This window comes from Fistularia commersonii, chromosome 18 (genome assembly GCF_037954325.1).
Source record: "Fistularia commersonii isolate RoL2024-O1a breed Wild chromosome 18, RoL_Fcom_v1.0, whole genome shotgun sequence".
Classification (NCBI taxonomy): Eukaryota; Metazoa; Chordata; class Actinopteri; order Syngnathiformes; family Fistulariidae; genus Fistularia; species Fistularia commersonii.
In genome coordinates this window covers 2,316,519-2,338,216 of record NC_141301.1, presented here as the reverse complement: position 1 = coordinate 2,338,216, position 21,698 = coordinate 2,316,519, and the positions used below count along the sequence as shown (strand labels likewise).

Genomic DNA, 21,698 nt, shown 5'->3' with positions numbered 1-21,698 from the left:
GGATTTTTTTTTTTTTTTTTTTTTCTTTAAATATTTATTTTTTCTCCTAGAATTTTCTGCTTTGAAAATGGTGCACTGGGCTGGTCTGCGCCGCTGCAGATGGCCAGACCGGCCTAATTAAAACGGAGGATTCTTTGAAGCATAAACGCGGCCGTAAAACTGTATGTTGTACACGCCGCCGTACCTGCCGTCCCATTTTAACGGAGGCGGGAAGGTATTTCTTTTTATATCGTTTCGACGTCTTCTTTCAACCGAGCCCCCGTTTCGCCCCCGTCGGAGGGAGTCTTATGGCGTCATCGCACTCGCTTTCAGCTCGCCGCCACGTCTTCCCTTTCCGCGTGCAGCGTCCTCCGCCGGTCGCTTCCCCAGCCCGGGGTTCGGCGACGGAAATAGAAGCTGTCAGGAAGGCTTCGGAACGAACGTCCCGACCCCGCGGGCGGCCATCGGCGACGGCGGTTCGCTCGCGGCCTCAACCGGAGCCGCGGCGAGAAGCCAGAATGTTGGCGAGCCTTTCGTGTCGCCGCTCAAACCAGCTCGGGCGACGGTCTCTCCCCGCACGCCGGCCAGACAGCATTTATTAGCGCTCCGCCGTTTTCACGTGTCTCCCTCTTCCCTCGCAGTCCCTTCTTGTCAAGAGAAATTAGGACAGGGTATTAATTTTGGCCGAAGGGGGAACTCGGTATCTGTGGGCCCCGATCCCCTCCGGGAGCGAGATGCATGCGCGGGTTATCAGCAGATTCCCCGTTTCGTATTTGCCCCGGCGCGGCTGTCAGAAGGCGGTAATTTCACCCTTTTTTTTGAAATATCATGGCTGTCGCGGAGGATCAGAAGGGACGCGCGTTTGCTGCCAAACACCTCTGCCTCTACCTTGAATGCACGCGATGCCCCCGACATCGTCCGACATCGATAGTGTACGCGTTGCGCTACTGAAGAAAACGTACGGCCGAGGGTTTATTTTTACGGAGATGTCGAGCTTCGATTGCGGATCACTGTGAGAAATCTTGTGTTGATTTTACAACAGAAAGTGGACGCTTAGCATGTGACGCTACGGCGACGTTTCGTCAGGCGGTTGCCGCCTTGGGAGTGAGGATGCGTCGCTCTGGAAGGACTGACTTCCTGACTAACCGGGAAACGCGTGTTTTTGTTTTGCAGTCTTTACTCGGCGTCCAGTGTGAAGTCCAGAGGCAGCTGAAGGCCTTCGTGAAGCTGGAGCGTTTCGGGCAGATCTACCGCGCCAGGAGCGCCGGCTGCCCGCAGAACCGGGACAAGAACGTCTTCGCCTCCGTGGGCTCCGTCTTCGGAAAGGGGGTGAAATTCGCCATCCGCGACGGACGCATCCACACCGACATCATCAGCCTGGCCAACGAGGACGGGCGACGGATGGCGGCGGTTCTGAACGACGCCGTCTACCTGGGAGACCTTCACTTCACCATCGGCGGAGAGGACACCCACTATTTCGTCAAGCTGGGCTCGGTGGAGGGGGACCTGGCGCTCATCGGCATGACGGTCGGCCGCCGCACGTTGGAGACCGGCGTCAACGTCACCGTTACCCAGATCAACACCGTCCTCAACGGCAGGACTAGGCGCATCACCGACATCCAGCTGCAGCACGGCGCGCTGTGCCTGAACACGCGCTACGGCGGCAGCGTGGACGAGGAGAAGGCGCGGGTGTTGGAGCTGGCTCGCCAGAGGGCCGTCACCCAGGCCTGGGCCCGCGAGCGCCAGAGATTGAGGGACGGCGAGGAGGGCTCGCGGACCTGGACCGAGGGAGAGAAGCAGCAGCTGCTGGGGTCGGGGAAGGTGCAGGGCTACGACGGGTTCTACGTCGTTTCCGTCGACCAGTACCCCGAGCTGGCGGACAGTGTCAACAACATCCATTTCATGAGACAGAGCGAAATGGGCAAGAGGTGACATGAACATGGGCCCGAGCGACAGACTCAGACGACGGACGCTGGACTTCTTGCCAAAGACAGTTAGGTACAACCCGCTTTTCTTTCCCTTTTTTTTTTTTTTTTTCCTTTGACTGTACTCGACATGGTTTTTGATATACTGTAAAAAAAAAAAAAAAAAAAAAACATGGTTGCAATTGGTTGCGCCGTATTAATAGAAGAGTGCCCTCCTTCTTTCAAGAGTCTCAAACTGCGACGGGATGAACCTTCACGACGTCCGTTTTTTTTTTTTCGGCGGCTTCCCGTTTCCCCTCCCCATGTTGGCGATTCTGTTTCGTGCGGGAGGGGGGGCGTCCGCGGCGCCGCCTCGCCTCGCCTCGCTTCGCCTCGCCGCCAGACAAGCAAGATTGTTAAAACCGCAACTTTCGCTCTCCATTCTGCCTTTTTCTGCACCTCAGCCAAGGAGATTCCTTCTCTCTTTTAATCACTTCTTTTTTTTCCTTTTTTTTTTTTTTTTTATACTCGAAACCCTCGTAGCCCCGGTCATCCAGAAGTGATGAGAGAGATTTTTTTTTTTTTTTTTTTTTTGCCGTCGGCGGCGGCGGAGGCCCCCTCCCCCCCCCCCTTCATCGAAAAATCCCCGGCTGAACTCGTCAAAGCACCTTCATCCGTGTGATGTCTTGTAATTTTAATTTTTTTTTTTTTTTTTTAAGAGGAAGGGGGCCCCGATACTCATCCGTGGAGTCGCGCCTCCTCGCGTACGATCATCGCGAGCGCTCCATCGAGGCTTTAGCCGGCGAAGGGGATACGAGGCCGCTTCATCTCTTGCGTTAGCCTCATTTCCGAAACTTGTTCTATTTGTTTTCTTTTAACGGGAAAATGAAAACATTGCTGGTCAAACTGCTCTTGGGTGAAACCACAAGGGCGGCAAAGACCGGGGGGATCGAGGTCCGTATTAAACAACGAAAAGGGTATTTTACAGGATTTTTTTTTTTTTTTTTTCTTTTTTAATCCCATTTCGGTTTTGTTTTTATAAATAGCTATATGATGAACTACCAGTATAACAAACTTGAAATTAAAAAAAAAAAAAAAACAAAGAAAAAAAAAAAGAAAATGTGAACTGTTGTCCCTTTTATTGTTAATTGTTGTACTTGAACAATACTTAAGGGTGTTTCAAAACATGGAATAAACTACAAAGAGGTGGTTCATTTTTTTAAAATCGGTGTCTTTTCATTGGACCGGCTTCCCCGTCGGCCGCGAAGACAGTGTTTGTATCCCAATCCGTGTCCCTCGCCGTGTCGTCCAATGAGGTGGAAGGTTTTTATTTTATCTTATTTTTCTTAAAGACGTAATAGGATCGGCGGGGAATCGTGCTTTTCGGCGGGGATGAGAGATCGGAGATGCCTTCGCCTTCAGCAGGTCAATGTAGAAAGTGCTTTCACCCCCTGCCGAACCCTTTCGCCCCAGTCCCCCCCCCCGACCGGGGTCAAAGTTCACCTGACCCACAGGTGTGCCACTTTTTTCCGTTTACAGACTAAAGGTCGTCCCCACGCGCCGACCTTGGGGGGGAAAATAACCCGCGCAGACGCGTTCCAGCTCCCTCCTCCCACCTCCGAGCGTCCGGCGAAGGATAATTTGACTCCGCCGCTTAGAAAAATGTCATTATGTGAAAACTCAAGAGGAGTCGGGACTATTTTGGAAATGGTGTCACGGAGTTGATTTATGATACTTTATGAACTGTGCCAGGCTGCCGCGCAACTCCTCCGCTCTCCTTTAACTCCGCTTGGTTTTATTTTTTTTATTTTTCTTCTTTTTTTTTTTTTTTTTTTTTTTTTATGTCTGTGCAGGGACAGTCTGGAAAAACACACTGTCATCCCCTGTCGGGTGATTCTGTTCCAAAAAAAAAACAAAAAAGAAAGAAGAAAAAAAAAAAGTAAATGTATGTCCAACATAATATGAATGAAGCATATTTGCATTGTGGAATCTTGCACTGGGAACTGTTGCGTCATAAAAGACTGCATCTTTCTTTTTTTTCTAAGGTTTCTGGCTCATTTTGATATTTTTTTTCTTTTTGTTTTGTTCTCAACACTGTGTTTAAAAGTGCTTCTCTTTGACCGTGTAAATACGAAGATGTGGAGTAAAGCTGTAAATAAAAATGCAAATGTAGATACCTCTTAGAGCTACATCGGTGACCCTGTGTAGTCTTAAGGTAGAAAAAAAAATAATAATAAAGGGAATATTTTGTGTTTATTATTTTCGGCTTATATCTATTTATCTCAAATCCGCCATCGACCGTCACTGTGGGTTCATTCATTCATTATCCATCCATCTTCTGCTACGCTCGGCGTCGTGATGACGCCGGATTCATTCACACGATAATTCGCATTTCATTTAGAGATGTACAAGTCATTCACACGTCATTCACCAAATGTACAATGTACACAGTTTTTGAAAAAGGTCCGTTAACGTAGCAATAATAAGCATAATTTGGATAAAATATATATTGAGACCGTGCAACCATTCACTCCCATTTGAAATCATGTAGATAATCAGATGAGATGAGCCCATGCTTGGGAAATTGTTTAGCAGCCGCAGCGAGATATGCAAAGACAAGCTAGCTAAAATTACAAGTGGAAAAAAAAATGTAATAATAAATTAAATAAAATTAAATCTGAAGTGTAAATATGATCCATTAGAAAATTTCTCTCCACATTTACCAGCACACAGGAATAAATAAAGAGCAAAGCGGCAATGTGAAGTAGCGCGCTACCTCATTAGCATTATGGTGTTAGCATTACGGCACGAGGTTGGAAAGTCTTTCCGTTCGACGGTGGAGCTTTAACAGTCTGCTGGAGACACAATAATTCACATTCATTCACCTATCTGGGCAATTTAGGGTCTCCAATAAGGGTCTCCTGCGCGTTTTTGGACAGAAAACATGCAGACTCCAAGCAGAAGAACCTCCTACTAGAATCCCACTCCTCGCCGGTGACTCATTGAAGACCGTGATGCTAATTTGATGCTAATGTGTTGTAGCACCAAGTGCCTTTATTTGGCCAAACATGTGCTACCACCTGTTAGCGACCTAGAGGGAATTAGATGCTAAGCATGTAGCAAGAGCATACATTAAATACATTAACTGTATGTAGCGGCCATAAGACAAGCGAGCCTGGAGGGTGCCGTGCAGACAGGAGCTGTTAATGAAGCTGTCAGAGCCTACATCTTCAGACGTAGCGACGATCCTTTTTTTAACTTGAAAGCTGCGCTGAAAAAAAGCGGGAGCCGAGGGGGCTAATCCTGTTAGCAGCCTGGGGAGTTAGCCGCCGGCGCGGGGCGACGGCGGAGGCGGCGGGGGAGGTGAAACACCCGCTCGCCGCAGGCCGTGGGAGAATTTCAGACCCGATCGCAACGGAGCGGACTCGAAGACGGGTGAGTTCCGACATTTGCGGTTGTGATTTCGACCAAGCGCTCTTTTGAGGAAGGACATTTGTTGCGTGAGGAAGTGCTCGTTGTGAGGTCCTGCGGTGCTCTGCAAGAACCAAGACGACGCCATCTTAGCTCCCGCTAACGGAGGAGGCCGCTACGCTGCGGCTCTGTCAACGCCAGAAAAAGAAAATCTATTTCTTATACATCTTACCAAAGTGTTCTGTAGAATTAGGGATTCAGCGCGGGAGTTTGGTGTATTTTCTGAGTTTAATTGGTGACAATAGAGGTCAGGCTGAGACTGACCGTCTGGCGGTGCTGGCAAAAGCCAGAAGGGCTGAATCATCGGAGGGACACAAGGCCATCGCCTCCGGCTACGAGCAGCGCAAATAGCCGGGGGAGAACGAGCAGCCAGCCGTGGCTCACTTGATGATGAATAGCCCATCTGATTGGAGTTAAGGGGCCGCCGTGGTTACGACGACTGTCACCTCCCCTCAAGTGCCTGCGCTCGGAGCACGACGATTAAATCGCGGCGGACTTTGTTTTTTTGTGTTTTTTTTTTTCCTTTTCCGCAGAACAACCGCAATTATTCATAAACAACTTGTCGGCAATGCCGGCGCCTCGGGAGATCGCCAAGTTAGATATTTGCATCTGTGATATTAATGCATGCGCAGGAGTCTTTATCATGAGGTATTTTGCAGGAACAGTGACAGCCCAAACCTTCAGGTTGTGTCAGGGGTACGATGCGATAGAAGTAAATCAGCCAGAATGAGGGAAAGGTGGACAAGACAGGGGTGAAAGCAGCCATGCTGTATGGCCTAGAAACAGTGACAATGACGAAAAGACAGAGCTGGAGGTTGCAGATGTTGAGAAAATGTTGAGGTTCTCTTCGGGAGTGACGAGGATAGATAGGATCAGGAATGAGTCCATCGGAGGGACGGCACATGTTAGATGTTTTGGAGAGATGGTCCGGTCATGCACCAAGGAGGGATAGTGAATATATAGGTAAACGGATGCTGGACTTGGAGGTCTAGAGGAAGACAAAAGAGAAGATTTATGGACATAGTGAGAGAGGATATGAAGTTAGTTGGTATGAGAGAGGAGGATACAGAGAATGGGGTTAGATGGAGAAGGTTGATTCGCTGTGGCGACCCCTGAAGGGTAAAGCGCACCAAAGGAAAAGGAGAATTTGTCACAGGGGTGCAAGACATGTATGGCCGAGACAAAGTGATGACTGAGATGGTTTGGACATGAACACTCCTTTGCTCATGTCCAAACCCTGGTGAAGATCAGGGTAGAAGGTTCCTGAAGGTGGAGCTGCCAGGCAGGAGGTCTCGAGGAAGACCAAAGAGAAGATTTAGGGACATAGTGAGAGAAGATATGAAGTTAGTTGATGTGAGAGAGGAGGATAAGGAGAATAGGGTTAGATGGAGAGGGTTGATTCGCTGTGGCGACCCCTGAAGGGAAAAGACCACCAAAGGAAAAGGAGAACTATGTCACAGGGGTGCAGGACATGTATGGCCGAGACAAAGTGATGACTGAGATGGCTTGGACATGAACACTCCTTTGTTCATGTCCAAACCCTGGTGAAGATCTGCGTAGAAGGTGGAGCTGCCAGGCAGGAGGTCTAGAGGAAGACCAAAGAGAAGATTTATGGACATAGTGAGAGAGGATATGAAGTTAGTTGATGTGAGAGAGGAGGATACAGAGAATAGGGTTAGATGAAGAAGGTTGATTTGCTGTGACGACCCCTGACAACCCAAATGTTGAGTTTGTTTTACCGGTAGTCAAAGGACTCCCACCGATCGGTCACTTTTGTGACAGTAAGAGATGTTTTGTGGAGTTATGGAAACAACCACGGCTCATTTATTCAGATATGTACCACTTTCCAGACGTCATTGGCCGAGAGACGAGAGACATGCAACCATTCACTCGTTCATCCTGTTGTCATAGAAACATGCAACCTCTCATCTACCCCTGATATCCACACCAGATTGGCGCGCGTTAGCACATAAACCCGCTCAATCCCCGCCAGAAAGTCTTAAAAGCAAATCTCTCTCTCGTGTCCGAATAAACAACACCGATCAACTTTATTGGCCGATGAGGGGACGGAATTGTTATCGATCGCCAATTCGAGGTTATTAGAGCAATAGATCATCAACGCAATTTATCGCACCGCAACAAATCCCAGCGTGTATTTACTGAAATCAATGGAAATTAAGGCCGCGTGTATCGTTAAACAGAACGAATACTGGATCCCGGACGTCCGGGACCTCAGGCCGCAGGTATGTACGCTGGATGATCTCATCTCTTGCGCGGATACATTCAGATTTTCCCTTTTCCGAAAAAGGAATCTCGCTCGTTTTTGCCGCCACGGCCGGCCAAGGGTGGCAAGTACTATTTCCTATTACCTGTGCTGAGTCTGATACAATCTGCACGAAGCTTTCACACTCCATCTGTTTCCTTTCGCTGGTAATTTAAACAACGGCTCCGAGATCTAGATAAACACTGGCGAAGACGTCTGCAGGTAAGATCTGTAAGAGGGTTGTTTCTTGCTTTGCTCCGACCACCCATTAGTAGTATGAATCTTGTATGTAATCCAAGAAATAATTGCTAAAATGACGCACCTGGTGCTTTTTATCTCGCCGTCTGTCAGTCTCAGCCACTATAACTCCGCACTTGTTGGAAGATCTCGTTTCCTCGTGGAGCGGCGAAAACGAACCGCTCGGTTATTAAAACCACCGTCAGCGAAGGTGGAAACACTTGCACAACTTTTCCCAGTAGCCCGAAGATAACCGATGGGTAGGATGGTGCACATCTGCTGCGCCCTGGTAAACCTCGCTCCTGAACAGAGCGGGACAAATTCAGGTTTAATCATGCCGGGCCACATTCCACCGTCTACCGGTTATGCAAATGATGGCCCCGGTAATAAAAGCTAATGGCGCGAGGGTCGGTCAACCAATTGGCTGTAAAGAATGATGCAGAGTGTCCCAGAGGTCCCGGTCTCGTTTGGACGGCCGCCGGGATGACGGAACGAGGCGGCGACGAAATAACTCAGAGGGGGCGCGGGGCTTTCGGGAAACGAACGCCATTTTTCTCCGGGTCGCCCGAAGGTCATGGTTTCCTCGCTGCGACCGGCGGTCGGGCGGAGGGGATGAAAAGCGCGCGATACCAGCAGCATCGTAAAGGATGCTGGTAATACAGGGAGGGTTATATATTTGTTTAAACGAGCCTCTGGAGTCTTCACCTCAGCGAGAGGTACCTTCTGGCTCGCCGTGATCGAGAAACATACGCCGACATTTTTGACCCCGCCTCGGTGTTCGGATAATCAAGGTCACTCCGTCGCCTTCGGTGCGCTCCATGCTAATATGGAAAAAGCAAAACGCGGAAGGATAAACGCAACATTCCTGTGACGGCGGTCTTTTCCAGTTGGCTCGGCTCATTCCCAGAGGACGTGTTCTGTCACCGCCTATTTCTAAGGGCTAATTTATGCCAACATTACCTACATAAATATATGCGTCCGTTTAAAGCGCTGTCAAACGTCACCTCCCACATCCTCCCCCCTTGGGTGGTCCCCTTCCACCATGGTTGTTATCGGAATCAGAATCAGAGGAACTTTATTTGTCCCCGAGGAGCAATCGGAGGGCACGCGCGGTAGCATAGCATCCTCGGGCGAGATCTTCCTCCGAGATCCATCAACATATAGGATAGAAATAAAATAAATATATAAGATGCAGGTACAATAAAAATAAAAATGAGATCAAAATAAGATAAAAATAATAGAGAAAATAAAATGACACTGTAAATATTCTGTACATCTGTGGAAATGTGTGTATTTGATTCTCCATCTGTGCAATAAATGCTTTACTGTGCAACAACTTCTACTTGTACATAAAATCAATGGATACAATCATATATATGTACTAGTAAAATACACATCTATATATGTTACATATATTTTTACATACCTTTAATTTTTTTTAATTAATTTCTTTCGATCTTTACTGTTCGTTTGATTTTATTTTTATTATTTTCTTTATTCTTTATTTGTATTTATTTTGATTCTTCCTCACTTGGCTCTGTAGCGGGAGCTGCTTTCAATGAAAATCAATTTCCCAAATTAAGTGTTTTGATTCCGGTTCTGTACGAATGGCTGTTACGCCTTACGTCCACTAGAGGGCGGTGTAGAGCGCAGAGTTCACTTCCTGCTTTGGTTTCAGACAATAACAAACATGGCGACGGTGAAGGAGCTCGTGGAGGAGCTCAGAAAAAGACCGCCGGAGAATTCTTCTTCCCGGTTCTACCGATGCCGTGTTGTTTTCTTCTCTTTCTCCTTTCGAGAAGGTCTCGGTCGGTCGGACGGTAGGAACATCGGCTTCGTGAGGGTTTCAACAGCCACGCCGAAGTTGGTAAACAATGGTTGAAGGTGCAGAAGCTGCACGTCGTCCGACGGTACGTCGAGTCGAGGTCACCGTTCCGCACAGACACCTGTATCAGCGACTGTTTTTGACAACTTTTTCGTATTTCATCCGGCAGAAGTCGCACCATCCCGGACTTCAAGACTTGGACTTTGCTCTAAAACAGCTTCTCCCCCGTGGTGAGTGTGCGAAGCCGTTGTCCTTGTCGTATCGTATCCATACAACGGTTTGTTTTGGGCGTCCTCCCGATTATCTACATTCATCTGGGATCGCTGGAAAAAATCCCGACTTTTAAGGAGTGAAGCTGCGAATGTGTTCGCGACACCGGAGAAGGTAGCCTACGACCACTTCTGTATCCAACCGAGGAGCGCGGAGAGCAAAAGACGCTTTCAAAGTTCTCAAGCTGTCTGAAGAACAGACTCGTTGCCGTTCGGGAGAAACCCTGCATGTTGGTGTGAAAAATGAAACGATCTGGATGTTTTTTTACTCGGCGAATCGGGAACCCGTCCCTAAAGTCCCAGTATTTGTTGTGCCTACTGTGATAAATCACTCAGTCCGTCACGTAACCCTCTGAACTGTCACTTCAGTTGTCATTGATTGGGGGGCGGAGGGGTGCAGCCGCTATCTTTTCTTTCCATGATTGGATGTGAAGGATGAGTGCGGACGGAGACGGCTTCGAGAGGCGTTCTGCAGCCGATGGAGGAGATAGAGGTGGACTAAAGCGGCCTAATAAGGCTTCCTTAATGACATGGCCAATGGAGTGGAGTCGGCCGAGCCAATTATGAGTCGCCCGGGCTGTCAGCTGACGCCGGCTGGCTCGGATCATCTCGCCGGAGACTCCAGCTTCACCCCGCGGGCCGACCGAGTCCAAGCTATGCCGTAATTAAAGTCAGGGACGCTTAACATTGTCAACGTGAGCTTAATTTCCATTTGCAGATTTTTTTTCGGTCGTGCCGCTCAGCTCCTCTTCCATGTGCAGCTCCTGATCCTCCTGTTGCAGGGAAAAGGGAGGCATAAGCCCCAACGTACCTCTGGCTTCTTCTTGTGCTGACACGAAAATGCCAGGGGACCTTCCTGCCCCCAGGCGGTGTTCAGAATGCAGAGGGCAGCGGTAGAACCAGGCGCCCGCCCAACCTGTTGCGAACTTGGGGTTTACATGCGAGCATACGGGTAAGCTCCTGTACAACTTAGCTGCGCAGGCGGTGAGAAAACATGGTTCTTGGATTTTAACGACTCAAATTCAGTTGAATCAGTTGAGGGAAAACGGCACTGAAGAATAAGATTCCTGAGGGACTGAACGTCTAGACCACCTCGTGGCCTGTGAGCTTAATTTACAGCCCCGGTGGTGTTTTTCAAAGATCTGTTAGCATGTGTTTGTCATGATAGCATTTGCTGGAATCACAGCTACCTTCTGTTAGCATTGTAGACTAACCCAGTTTGAATATCAGAGAGTGAAACCTTATACTTGGATAAAAAACAGTTTAACCTTTGTGTTGTCTTGCGGGTCAAAAGTGACCCACTGCCATGTTTAGCTGTAGAAAAAACACCTTAACCTATTTTTTTCCAACTTGAAATTTTATGACTTTTCCTAAAGAGACCCCATAATTAGAAAAAGTGATACTTCTTCTTTGTTTATGTTTCCATGTGGGCTGTACACCACTAGGGTACAAAGGTTGTCTTATGGGTCATTTTTGACCCGTAGGACAAGGGGAGTAAACACAATGTTAAGATCGCACGAGGGTTAATCTTGCTCCTCCTCTCAGGGGGTCGCCACCGCAAATCGACTAACTAACTTCACGTCCTTTTTCCACAACATCCATAAATCTCCTCTTCGGTCTTCCTCTCGTCTGGCAATCCAGACCTCAGCGTTCTTCTACACCCGATCATCCTCCTCCACTCGTATCCAAACCACCTCGGTATCTCCAAAACATGCCGTCCGTCTGATGGAGTCCCTCCTGATCCCATCCATCCTCGTCACTCCAAAATAGAACTTCAACATCTTGGTGTTGAGAAGGTGTTGAGAACCTCAACACCAAACTGCATCGCTGGTTTCACCACCTAAAATCCTTTGTGCAAAAAGTTAACATTTCTACCCGAAGGCTGTCAAAGAATTTTAGCCTTGTTGTTTTTTTTTTCCCGTGTTGGCACCTCTTGGAATTCACATTCCAAGAAAGGAACGCGGCGATCAAAAAAAAAAAAAAAAAGGAGTTGAAAATAAATAAATAAGGGTATATTTTCTTGCCTCACGCTGTGAGTGTGCGCCGTTGATGTTGGCTGAACTCCAGCAGGGTCTCGCCGGTCTCTGGTTGGACCCACGGGAGACAGAAGGCGCAGCTGCAGCCGCCGTCCCCCCAATCACATCCCTCTTGACAGGTGCGAACAAAGAACCCAGAGAAATGTCACTCCTGCATTTTTTAAGCGTCTCTGACGCAGCTTGAAACCAGCAATGAACCTGCCTTTGTATATTATGCAAATCATATTGACAGCGTATCTGATGCTTTTATTAGACTCATTATGCTCGAGGTCAAATCCGCCCGTGTAGAGATAAGCATCGGTTCAAGCTACCCAGAAGCCTCCGGGCCGACCCGAGCTGGCGAGCTGACGTCCGGTGTCTTGAGACGGCTCGTCATGTCGCGCATTGAGTCCGTGGGAGTGAAAATAAAATTAAAAAAAAAAAAAGGTGTCGCTTATTTTTACCCTTGTAATGAGGACCTGTCGTAATCGGTCAGCGTTGGCGCCCGCACAGCAAGCGGACGTCAAAGTTATGGAAGGACGCGTAAAGAAAAAAAAAGAATCGGCGCCCCCCCCCCACCCCGTGCACGACGGCGCCAAGTCGTCCGAGAAGGAGGAGGGAGGCGGGAACTTTAAACCGAATCGGCGGAGGTGCGGTCGGTCCTCGGCGGAGGGAGCGCCGCTGTCGGACTTGACACAAAGCGCATGTATTTTTAATGGGCTCGCGCTTTGGCTAAGTATTTAGCAGCAGGCCCCATTAAAAATATATAACGCGGTAAAAAGGGTTGTGTATTCTTTAAATTAGCCCGCTTTCCCTGTGTCAGAAGGTTAAATGAATGCATGACGCCTAATCCCCGCGCCGTCTTGTCTCTTCTCGGCATCTCCTAATGGATTTTGGGCGATGCTCCGTTGAATTGGCCTGATGCGTCTCCACCGGCAGTTTAAGCCCGTCGGGTTTTTTTTTTTCTTAATTTATGCTAATTAGCAGCTTTTCTTTAGCCGGCGTGGCACCGCAGTCCGAGCCGCCTGGCCGAGGCTTTGCCTCCGGGAAGGTGCAGTTCCTGGATCTGGAACTACACTCGGGACGGCGAGGGAAGTCGAGTCACGGCCGTATGTGTTTTAACAGTTGTGTAACATTTGTCCCGTAACCACGAGTGGCACTTTAGCGCGTGACCTTCAGCGCAACCGCCAGCGCGACACATTAATCAATACGTGACAAATACAGCAGCAGACTTCTCTGGACGTATTTCTGGATTTGGGGCGACTCAGAAAGCCGGGGAATATAATGGGTACCTCTCGGGTTCAGGAGTCTCTCGCGGTATTTAAGGACTGTTCGATCGCCCTTCTTAGCGCCTTGCATGGGCGCCATCGTTGTCGTGTAAACCAGTTAAAGATGTGAGGGCTCTCTAGAAGTGGAGACCCTCAGTTGTCCTGGGTCCGAAGCCCAAAGAGGATCTGATTTTCTGATCTGCTGTGTCCATCGCCTTCAGGGAATCACTTTCTGCAAATGGGTAACCCACCGACGTTCACATCGACTCACACGCCATATTTGCTTTTTGGGGAGCGAAAACTATAAGCGTTGCCGTCGTTACGACGGACTACATCTTTTAATTTCCAAACAGTCCGACAAGAGAGGTTGGCGATCCCGCCAAAGCCTGGAAGCTGTGAATATTCCGGTTGGGTCTCGGTTGTGTCCGCCTGCCCCCTATCAAGCATACATGTATGCATGGCTCTGAGTTTCCCTTTCTTCTGCGCTAGTTCTTCTCGTTCCTGAGTCGATTTTGTCGACCGATCCTTCTCGTGAAGAACTTTCTTTTGTATGTGGAAGTTCTTTAACTATCGCTTTTGCCTGAACCTCAGTTTACATTTCCAAGTATAGTGACCTTCCCCACCTCTCCCCCTTGAGAGATTCTCCTTTTCACTTCGTTAAAGGTCGATTAGTCGTTTCTTTGCATTTTCGCTTTCGCCTCGTCACTCTCGATAGATCCCGCTCGGATCTTTTGCTCTCGCTCTTTCCACCCCGACCAGCCGAAACAGAAGGCGGCCCCCGCTGAGCTGGGATTCGTCCAAGGTTTCTTCCTGGTAACAGGCAGCGTTTCCTTCGCCACTGTTGCTCTGGAAACTTGTCAGATTTTCTCGAGATCTTTTTCAAGCGTGACTCTACATGGAAAGTGTGATCTGGCGCCATCGAAATAAATTCTGACTCGACTCTCCACACGCTGCAGGTGGATACCGATGAACCAAACCAACACTTGTGCGTAGGGACAGACCATACCAACATTTTTCCCTTGGATACGATACAGTTCATTTGTCCTTTTTTTACTGATACACTGACAAAAATCACACGAACGCTCACAAAAGAGACATCTGACTAAAATTTATGAGCACAAATACTTGAAAGAGAGGCTTATTAATGAGTAAAGTGCATGAAAAGAAGATTTCATTGTACATGATGACAAATGGGCCATAATGCGGTTTGTTTACAAGTAAATCCTCCATGAATACCATTTGGGTGGCGCGGCTGTTTGCACTCCAGCCTGGTTGTATTCTAACAAGGGGTCTTTCTGTGTGGAGGCTCCATGTTCTCCCTGTGTCTGCATGGATTTCCTTTGTCCCTGAAAACCATGCAGGAGGCTCGCTAGAGTCACGAATTTGTCCGGTGACTTGTTTGTCTCAAAAGGACATGTGCTGGTTGTCTGTATCATAGATAAAATACTAACCGTCCAAGTATCTGTTCGCCCTTTCCTTCTTTGAACTATGTTTACAAGCTCGGGCCGTACGCCAAACCAATTCTGTTTGTCATGATGTTCCAGGTGCAGTGAAGTCCCAGAGCCGACTTGGTAATATATATTTCGAACAGCATTAGCATAAATAGCATTTTCTTGTATTGAGAAAAAAAAAAAAAACACTGTTCTTGTTCATCTCTCGCGTCCGGGTGGGAGCGGAGTGTATGAATAACTAACGCGTAGACAATGTCTTGGTGTTTAAAATAATGTCCCATAAATATGTATGTCCTTCTTTTTACATTCAAACGGTCAACACCTTGATGCACTAACTCCAAATAATCAAGGAAATTGTCATATCGCTTTTTAATCATGGCACAATTAGCATGATGACATCTCAACTTTGCCGCTAAAAGCTAATGCTACCCCACCCACCCTCTTTACAGCCCACGATTTTAAAAAACCATCCATTGTTTGGCGGTTTGAGCTGCTGCCTCACAGCAAGAAGATCCCTGGTTGGATTCCCTGTATCTGCGTGTTGGAGGTTCATGGAGACTAAATCGTCCAGTAGCGAATGGTTGTATTTTTATGAAGATCTGCGATCGACTCGCGGCCGTGCCTCTCTGAGTTAGAGATAAATCTGATGAAATTGCAATGATTATTCCTGAATCTATGGAGCGGTCGCTGACCCCGCCTCCACGCATTGATGGTTTTATCAGACGGCAAAACACATTCTAGAGTTGTCCGAAGCTACACATTTAGTAGAAGACTTTGAAAAGATTTGGAAAAAGCTTGCGGGAAACTATCATCGCACTTAATAGACTAGTTTTTAGTCTCAGGATTGTTTGTCTACCAGGTTTACGGTTTCTGTTTAATTCCAGCTCATCTATCGGCGGTTGATTGGGTCCCAAAGACTTGGGATGATATCGAACATGTAAACCTAAGACTCGGAAAAGACCGATCAGATTATCACCTCGTACCGAACAACCGAGATGAGACTCCAGTAAGAATTTCCTTTTGCCTTTCGGTTTCTAATCTGAACCATGGAAATATCTCGGTTTACGGCCGGCGTTAACGTTGTCAATGAGAATCCGGTCGGCGCGGCGACGAGGTGGTTTGCGCTTCCGCCTCACGGCAAGAAGGTCCGAGGTTTGACTCCTTTGGTTTTTACCGACAGTCCAAAAACATGGAGGTGACAGGATGGTCAAACCGGTCTTTTCTAAGGATTACCGAGGTTCAACCTCGCAGCTTATCTGGAATCACGGCCACACAAACCGGATCCCCTCCTTCATGACGAGGGCAAACACACACACCTCAATGAATATCTGTGTAACCGGGGAACTTCCCGTCACTAGCTTGACTTTCGACCGACCGAAAGCGCCGCGTGTCACGTCATCACGTCATCGATTTGGTTGTTGATTGTTTTCCTTCTCGGTAAAGACGGAGAGAATCTCTGCTATTTCCTTCTCCTCTTCGTCCTTCGACGTTCCCTTTCATCCGTACCGCCGACAAATACTGCGATCCTTTGTCTACCATGTTTCCTTTTTCTGGTTAACTTCGAGCTCACCTATCGGTTGTCGATTGCGTTCCGTCGCCGTAAACACTGAAAGACGACGAAATCGGACGCGTGTCCTAAACCCGAGACCGATGCTAAGATTAGCATCTTATACTTAACAAGCGGTGGACAGAAGCCAGCCAGTAAGACTCCTAAAATTTCCTTTCAGTCTTTGGTCTGTGACCCTGAAAACGGCGAGATGTGAGCTCAGCCCAAGAAGAAATCGTCTTTTCAAAAGCAGGATGGCGCCGTCAGGAGCATCGCATCACACGAGTAGAACGTTTACCTTCCCTGTGCGTCCTTGGCTGCGACACCGAGCCGCCTCGAGGGGTGTTAAACAAGTCACTCCGGCAGCCAGACTTCCATGATTAAATATACATGTCTCGGAAAAATACTCACTCCGGGAGGCTCCGGCCGGACTGCACAAACAAGCAGAATAAAACCCGGGAACTCGCATGGCAGGGTTTGTTGAAGGCTGAGAAGATCCAGTTTGGCTACGGTGACGTTTTGGCAATCGGGGAAACAAAAACATCCCCTCCCGCGTCCGCCGGCTCGAGGGGAGGAGCCGAGATCGTCCGAAACCTCGGGGGGAAGGTTGAGATTAGGAAATATTTATCGCAGGGGGGAAAATGTGCCGCCGACGCGAGTCCCAGATGTTCAACTCTCCGGTCCGGTCGGTGATATCAGCCACGATTCATTTTTCCGCAGATAAGGAAATAAGAAACAGGCGAAGCCAACGACGGATGGATGCAAACCCTCGACCTTTTTCCCCCCGCCGGGAGTAAATAACCGGTTATCTGCATGCCGCTGCAGATAAGGCCAACCTCGCAGTTAGCAGAGGTTTTTTCCTGCAGATAAAATTCCCGTTCGAGCCCTGTGAAGGCTCGAGACGGAGGTACTAAGAAAAGAATCGCGACCTGCTCCGACAAATATGGCACCGAGAGGTCATCGTAGAGTGAAGTCCCACCGCGATGCCCTGCGTTCTTGATCCGAAACCCCCAAGTGAGAAGGTTTTTCTCCTGACGGCAACAAGAGGTAGCACGTAGCCTATCCCAGCGGGAGGCAGCGTCCAATCATATTGAGGCATACAACTATTCGTGTCGGTTCAGGGTCTCCAATGGACAGGAGGAACCGGAGGAACCTTACGTTGAGGGAGACTCCAGACAAAGAGGGCCCTCGGTGGAAATCCAACGTTCTTGCCGGGAGTCGGAAGCGCTAACCGCTGCGCTAATCTATCAGAATGATAGATGGATCCTGATTAGGTTGTTATTAGCAGCTAACTGGCAGGCGCTGAGGAGCGGCGGCGGCGGCTGGGGCTCGGTTGGCGGAACGGGCTTCCCTCCGATCAGAAGCTCGGCGGTTCGATTCCCGTTCACGTGCCAACAGCGTCCTTGGGAGACGATCAGAACCTCAAGCTGCTCCATCTTCTCCTACCTGAGTTCTCTATAGGTTCTCCTACCTCGGTTGTTTCCATGTTCTCCTCCCTGGGTTGGACAGGTTCTCCTTCCTGGGTTCTCCATGGTCTATTTGTTTGGGTTCTCTCCATGTTCTCCTACTTGGGTTCTCCTTGTTCTTCTACCTCACTTATTTACATGTTCTCCAATCTGAGTTCTCTATAAGTTCTCCTTACTTGGGTTCTCCTTGTTCCCCTGCCTTGGTTCTCTCCATGTTCTCCTACTTGGGTTCTCTGCAGGTTTACCTACGCAGGTTCTCCATGGTCTCCTCGTTTGGGTTCTCTCCATGTTCTCCTGCCATGGTTTGACAAGTTCTCCTACCTGAGTTCTTTCCATGTTCTCCAATCTGGGTTACCTAAAGGTTCTCCTTACTTGGGTTTTCCTTGTTCCCCTGCCTCGGTTCACTCCATGTTCTCCTCCTTGGGTCCTCCATGTTCTCCTGCCGTGGTCTGACATGTTCTCCTATCTGGGTTCTCTATGGGTTCTCCTACTCGGGTTCTCCTTGTTCCCCTGCCTCGGTTCTCTCCATGTTCTCCTACTTGAGTTCTCTGCAGGTTTACCTACCCAGGTTCTCCATAGTCTCTTTGTTTGGGTTCTCTCCATGTTCTCCGACTTGGGTTCTCCATGTTCTCCTGCCTCATTTATTTACATGTTCTCCAACTTGAGTTCTCTATAGGTTCTCCTTACTTGGGTTCTCCTTGTTCCCCTGCCTCGGTTCACTCCATGTTCTCCTGCCACAGTCTGACATGTTCTCCTCCCTAGGTTGGACATGGTCTTCTGACTGGATTCTCCACGGTCTCTTTGTTTGGGTTCACACCATGTTCTCCTACTTCGGTTCTCCATGTTCTCCTACCTCATTTCTCTACATGTTCTCTAACCTGAGTTCTCGCCATGTTCTCCTATCAGGGTTCCCTATAGGTTCTCCTACTTGGGTTCTCCACGTTCTCCCGCCACGGTTTGACTCGTTCCCCTACCTGAGTTCTCTGCAGGTGTTCCTGCCTGGGTTCTCTGCGTGTTCTTCTTCCCAGGTTCTCCAGGTGTTCCACCCCCTCCTCGAGTGTGTGTGTGTGTGTGTGTGTTCACCGAAGGCTCCAAATTGTCGGACGGTGTGGATGAGAGTGTGTGGTCGGACGTCTCTGTATGTGGCCCATTTGATTGACAGCTGACCTCACACCCCGCCCGGGTGTCAGCTGGCATTACCAAACCTCATCCTCCACACACACACACACACACACACACACACACACAATGGATGAAAGAAGCCTGTATTCCGTTGATCCTTGCTGAACTAATGCCGGGATGGATCGTCAGAGCAGAGATGGATGTAAACATTAACTTCATTTTCATGTAAAATATAAATAAAAAAATTGAACATATGCCTTCCTTCAAGTGCAGCATCTATCTTCTGATGTCCGGTGCCATCTGGGGATAATTACGCCTGTGACCCGAGGGTTTGCCGTAATTGACTTTTCTCAGACGTGCGTCGTACATTCTGGTCTGTCCGGTGGAGACAAAGTCAAACAGCCTATATCTAATGGCGCCGCTCCGCTCGCGTGGCGTTTGACAAATGCTCGACAAGCCGGGGGTCGTTACCAACGGAGGCCGATTTACATCATCGGTTCATCCGGCGGTTTCAGATCTACGTTGTGTATAAACCGGCCTGCGCCTGACGAAGTGTAGTCGTATCGTTTATAACGCGAGACTTAATTGGTTTGTTTTGTTTCTAAGAAGCGGGCGGCGGCGGCGGCGCAGCGGTTAGCGCTTCCGTTGTTCATTGGAGGCTTTCAATTGGCCAGACACGTGAACGAGAGGGCGAATGGTTCCCCTCTCTTTATATCATGTGTGAATGAAAGGGTGAACGTTGTATACTGCTTAATGGTACAATTCTAGTATTATGTGTGAATGAGAGAGTAAATGCGACTTTGTTTCCAGATGGAGTGATTTAGCGGGTGGATGTTGAACGTCACTTTGTCAGTTAGACAAGAAAAACACACACACATCTGCTGCCCCGACTTGGGAGAGTTTGGAAAAAAATCTTGCAAGAGAGAGTATTTTCACGACCATAAGGCGCACCGCACTTAAAGGCGCAGTCTCAGTTATGTGTGCCATTATTGTATTTAACTCACACATAAGGCGCGCCTGATTATAAGGCGCGGGTTTTATATACAATCCACGCCGACACTTCCCCCTTTAATGTTCTCATGGTGTCCGCTAACGTCCGCCTTGCAACAACAACACACACAAGCATACAAGTGTGCGTATTTAAATATAGAGCGGGAGCTAAACTGAGTTTGGTATTCACATTTTTTACCGTTAATTGTCATCAATCGAACCCGTCGAAGTCCTCATCTTCTGTTTCTGATTTGAACAGCTGCGCTAAATCTCCATCAAACATGCCGGGTTCACTTTCTTCACTGTCAGAGTCGCTTTCTGCGCCACGCAGCTCCTCGGAAATGATGTCGGATTTTGCGAAAGCTCGAACAACAGTGCCGGCGGACACGTTAGCCCGAGCATCTACGATCCATTCGCAAATTGTGGCGTAACTCGCCCGGCGCTGCCTTCCACTCTTAGTGAAACCATGGTCTCAAAGAAGACTTTTCGTACCCCGTTGTGCGCATCGCTACCGTGCTGGTCCCCTTCTTCTGCACAGTGTGACTCACCGGGATGTCGAAAGTGAGCAGCACCTCGTCCATGTTAGCGATGTGGCTGGATGTGTTTGTTGGCGATGTTTTCAGGGTCGATAAAACAACGATGTTCTGTATAACGCACATACCTGTTCTTTTATATACAATCAACGCCCACACTTCCCCCTTTAACGTTCTCATGGTGTTCTCTACTACATCCACCTTACAACAACACACACACAGGGCGCACTGCACTATAGGGCGCACTGCACTATAGGGCGCGCCATACATTTTGAAGAAAATCTTAGACTTTTATGTGCGCCTTATAGTTGTGAAAATACAGCATCTGTTTTGTATCTTGTTTTGGAGCATATTTTTGGTCTGCGTATTTTTTCTTAACTCTAGCATGTCACTATGTGACACGTGAATGAGGGGATGAATGGCTGAATGTCTCTAAATGGCATAGGAATGAATGAGAGAGTGAATGGTAGCTTCTCTTGATATCATTTGTGAATGAAAGGCTGAATGTCGCGTGTCTCAATGTGACGTGAGTGAAAGGGCGAATGGTTGTAGGTCTCTGTATGTGGCCCTGCGATTGGTCCAGATTGAAACCCAACTCCCGCCCAATGACCCCTGCGACCCTTAGAGTACAGAAAATAATAAATGAGCGGATCCCCTCAGAAATAGCTCGGCTGCCCGAGATTAGCTAAGATCTCGGCGACGTTCGTCCTGACCTTGAGCGTCCGGACCCGAAGGAACGCGTCGCTTCAAGCCTCCTCCGACGAGGGCGGTTAGTTCTGTTTGATTTGTGTTTGGTCGCCAGTCACGGAACCCCATTCCCCGAAATCACATCACGATAATGGTCTAATCAGCACTAAACGAGCCATGTTACATAAAATCAATGCCCCCTTCCGTCCCTGAATGCAGAATATTTCGGGGTTTCAGGTGAAGCGCCCCCTCCCCGCGAGAGCGGAGGACGCCAAAGGCTTCTTTTTCTGCAAAATTATTTGTTTTGCTGAGCCATCGCGCATCGATTTAAAAGCAGCTGTGAAGACCGAAGGGGCCTTTAGCCACCTTTCTAAGTCCATCGGAAGAGGATTTCGGACGTCTCCTTCCGTTTTCAAGCTCGACTCCTGCGTTTTATCGTCCGAGGGCGTGCGTCCCAGAATCACGACGGCAAAAAATAAAAGTCGTAAACACAAACGGGGGCGCGCGGGGGTTCTCGATGCACCTCCGTTGATGCTGGGAAAAACAGTTCCCGGATGAAACCGGAACCTTTCCGTCAGCCGTCGGCAGAAGCCAGTGGGCTCCCCTGTATTATTCTTGATAGAACGGCACAGAGAACACAACAATACCGGCTTGTTTCCATTTCAGTGGACC

At 48.6% G+C, this 21,698-nt stretch overlaps 1 protein-coding gene across 1 annotated transcript in view; it reads left to right on the top strand.

Annotated features, from left to right (window-relative positions):
- Positions 1-3,001, top strand: part of tenm4 (teneurin transmembrane protein 4) — a 191,243-nt gene extending 188,242 nt beyond the window's left edge. Inside the window, exon 32 of the mRNA XM_086164949.1 lies at positions 1,153-3,001. Coding sequence (XP_086021075.1) covers positions 1,153-1,911 — 759 coding nt within the window. The 3' untranslated portion in view covers positions 1,912-3,001. The remainder of the gene's footprint in view (positions 1-1,152) is intronic.
- Positions 3,002-21,698: the final 18,697 nt, after the last annotated feature.